This window comes from Miscanthus floridulus, chromosome 3 (assembly GCF_019320115.1).
Source record: "Miscanthus floridulus cultivar M001 chromosome 3, ASM1932011v1, whole genome shotgun sequence".
Lineage (NCBI taxonomy): Eukaryota > Viridiplantae > Streptophyta > Magnoliopsida > Poales > Poaceae > Miscanthus > Miscanthus floridulus.
The window spans coordinates 148,041,926-148,045,464 of NC_089582.1; the positions used below are offsets into that span (position 1 = coordinate 148,041,926).

Below are 3,539 nucleotides of genomic sequence, written 5' to 3' on the forward strand. Positions count from 1 at the left end.
CATCAAGTCCAGAAACTCTTAAACCTGAAAAGGACTGCAGCAGTGTAGCCAACAGTGTAGCTGCATTGCATTGGGGTGGTAGTGCTGAGAGTACTGCTGGTCATGGCTGCTGCTGCTTCCTTGTCAGTGATGGTGCTCTTGTGCCTAGCAGCGGTGGTGTCGGCGCAACTGTCGGCGACATTCTACTCCAGGTCGTGTCCCAGAGCTCTGGCCACCATCAAGTCCGCCGTGACGGCCGCGGTTGCACAGGAGCCTCGCATGGGGGCCTCCCTGCTCAGGCTCCACTTCCATGACTGCTTTGTCCAAGCAAGTCCCGTCCCGTCCCTCTCAAGTCTCAACTCTCAAGTCTCATTCTCTCCTCTCCTACTTAAATTTGACTATACACATCTATCGTCCATCCATCAGCAATACGGCAGTTAAGAATTAAGATGGTATCGTAGTAGTGTTTATTGATCCTAACAAGCTAGCAACAATCTTTGATGTCCACTGGTTAGAAATTAACTACAGCATGTATGACATATTGCATCATCTTTAGCTACCTCAAATTTTTAAGTCTGTTCTCACAGTTTACCACTGTTCTCATATTATAGCCGTACTAGTTTAGTCGCCAGAGCAAAATGAACACTTTTGTCTTTTGACACTTGGAAACATGTCCAAGACTTATTTTACCCTTTATTTGATCTTCGTATGAACTTCTAAACAAATATTTACTCCTTTCAGAAAAAAAAATATATTTTACGTACTTTGGTTAGCACACAATTTCCATGAGCTAGCTGTTCTTTAATTAATTATAAAAAACATGTAACAACTACTGGTACTACTTAATTTGTTTTCTTTACTTTATCTATACACCTATACCTAATAATAAAGAGGCAAAATTTCTACCGTATTTTGTTTTCTGCCTCCTCCGAATTGCTTTTCTAGTCCGGGTTCGAATTCCTTTTCCAGTTCAGTTTACATCCATATTTTTATGGCTGCTCGCCTGTGTTCCGTCTTCCAGCACGTCCGCTCCTTGGAACTTAGTAGTCCAGCAACAAAAACAATTAGCCTGTGAAAAATACACCTAAAACTTCAAGCCACAACACTTGAACTCAGGTCTCCAATAATAGAAGACTGACCACACACCGAGGGACCATATGCTTTACATGATATAAAACAAAATATTTTATATTTGATTCTCCTTTGAGCTGCATTGATTCTAGGTTGATACATAAATACTTGATTTCCTTTTTTTATCTCACCTTAGCCGTGGGAACGGTACAAGATGAAATGTTATAAATGATTAGGTCAAAGTAATTTTGAAGTGCTTGATGATCATCTTGATTGGGCACTACAATAACAAAATTGCATTATAGTTCAATAAAGGATCTCGACACGAAGATACTTTTGGGCTTGGTTGGTGCCATAGTTTGGTTGCCACGGATATATCCGGTTAGAAATCGCTTAAAAGTGGATTCACATTTGCAGAACGCGACAATCATGCAAACACGTCATGGTTGCAGTGATTTTCTTCTCCAATTAGACCACGGGCCATGGGATTTGAACTAGAGTCCTATCTTTTTTATACCCCGACTCACACCACAGGCACACTGCACTGTGGCCATGCACAAGCTGAGACAAACATGATCAAAGTACGGCGAGTAAAATAAAAGCCATACTTGCGGCAAAGTTTGACAAGAAAATAAGACTATGACATGCGAAAAGAGTGCTAAGAAAGTGTGGCACATCATAGTTATGATAGTGAACCACACAATTACATAGAAAACTATGGCGTGACTAACTTATGACGTGGCAAGTTATGGTTATAAACCAAACAAACCCTAAGCCCCGCGGCCATTCTTGAACTCTCAAGAAAAAAAAAGACTCCCGTTACAACGCACGGATATGACATTTGTGTACTGTCCAAATAAAGTAAAATACTTTTGTACTTGCTCCACATGTATGGACCTGCAGGGTTGCGATGCGTCGGTGCTGCTGAACGACACGGCCACCTTCACCGGCGAGCAGACCGCTAATCCGAACGTCGGGTCCATTAGAGGCTTCAGCGTCGTCGACAACATCAAGGCGCAGGTGGAGGCGGTGTGCCCGGGGGTCGTCTCCTGCGCCGACATCCTCGCCGTCGCCGCCCGAGACTCCGTCGTTGCGGTAAGAGATGATCGACGTCCACATACAAGTGCAAACTGACACAACACCCCGGCCGGCCGGATCAGCCTTTAATTCATTTGGTAATATACGTGCATGTCTATGTGTATGCTCTGCAGCTGGGAGGCCCTTCGTGGAGGGTTCTTCTCGGGCGGAGGGACTCGACGACGGCGAGCCTATCTCTGGCCAACAGCGACCTGCCAGCGCCGTCCCTGGACCTCGCCAACCTCACCGCCGCGTTCGCCAAGAAGCGGCTCAGCAGGACCGACCTGGTCGCTCTGTCAGGCGCGCACACGATCGGGCTGTCGCAGTGCAAGAACTTCCGGGCGCACATATACAACGACACCAACGTGAACGCGGCGTTCGCGACGCTGCGCAAGGCCAACTGCCCCGCGGCGTCCGGCAACGGCGACGGCAACCTGGCGCCGCTAGACACCGCCACGTCCGTCGCGTTCGACAACGCCTACTATACCAACCTGATGGCGCAGAGCGGGCTGCTGCACTCCGACCAGCAGCTCTTCAACGGCGGCGCCACGGACGGCCTGGTCCGCACGTACGCGTCCACGCCGACGAGGTTCAACAGGGACTTCGCGGAGGCCATGATCAGGATGGGCAACATCAGCCCGCTCACCGGGACGCAGGGCCAGATCAGGCGAGCTTGCTCCAAGGTGAACTAGTTAGCTACTCGGCTAGCTGTACGTACGTCCCAAATGATGTGACGATCCAACAGTAGTGATCAGTGATCACTATAATAAGGCCGGTTTCGCCATTGTCAGTTGCGTGTTTTTGTGCTTGTACCGATCGATTGTTCAAGAACTGCCCTTTCTCGAGTCAGCAAGGGTGTGATATGACTAGGAAAGTGGCGTCTAGCCTACCCATCACCACAACATATTTAAGTAATATTCTCTGAGTGTCTTTTTTGTAAGAAAAATTGACACATGGTTTTTTTTTGTTATTCTTCCCAATTTTCTTTCTCAAGCGGCCTAGGGGTTTTAGTCTAATATATGGACAATCCCTGAGGTGAAAAAAATGAATCCCCAAACCAACATTTTCTAACTACAGAAAGACCTTTGGCCACTTAGTAGATAACTACTCCCTCCATTCCAAATTATAAGTCATTCCAATTTTTTTGGAGAGTCAAAACATCTCAAGTTTGACTAAAATTATAGTGAGAAATTACAAAGATTATTGATATCAAATAGATGTACTATGAAAGTATAATTAATGAAGAATCTCATAATATTTATTTAGTATAAAAAACATTATTATTTTATTATATAAGTTTGGTTAAATTTGAGTTGCTTTGACTCTCTAATAAAGTTGAAATGACATAATTTGGGATGGAGGGAGTATTTGAATTTTTTTAGTTAGACTTAAGGCTCCTTCTAGAACCTACT

General features: G+C 45.2%; 1 protein-coding gene across 1 annotated transcript; it reads left to right on the top strand.

The window, feature by feature from the left end:
* On the top strand, positions 1-3,041 carry LOC136542797 (peroxidase 70). The gene is made up of 3 exons (XM_066535400.1): positions 1-306; positions 1,954-2,145; positions 2,262-3,041. Exons 1-3 carry the CDS (start codon positions 103-105, stop codon positions 2,817-2,819), a joined length of 954 nt encoding a protein of 317 aa, XP_066391497.1. The 5' UTR covers positions 1-102; the 3' UTR covers positions 2,820-3,041.
* The last annotated feature ends 498 nt before the right edge of the window (positions 3,042-3,539 follow it).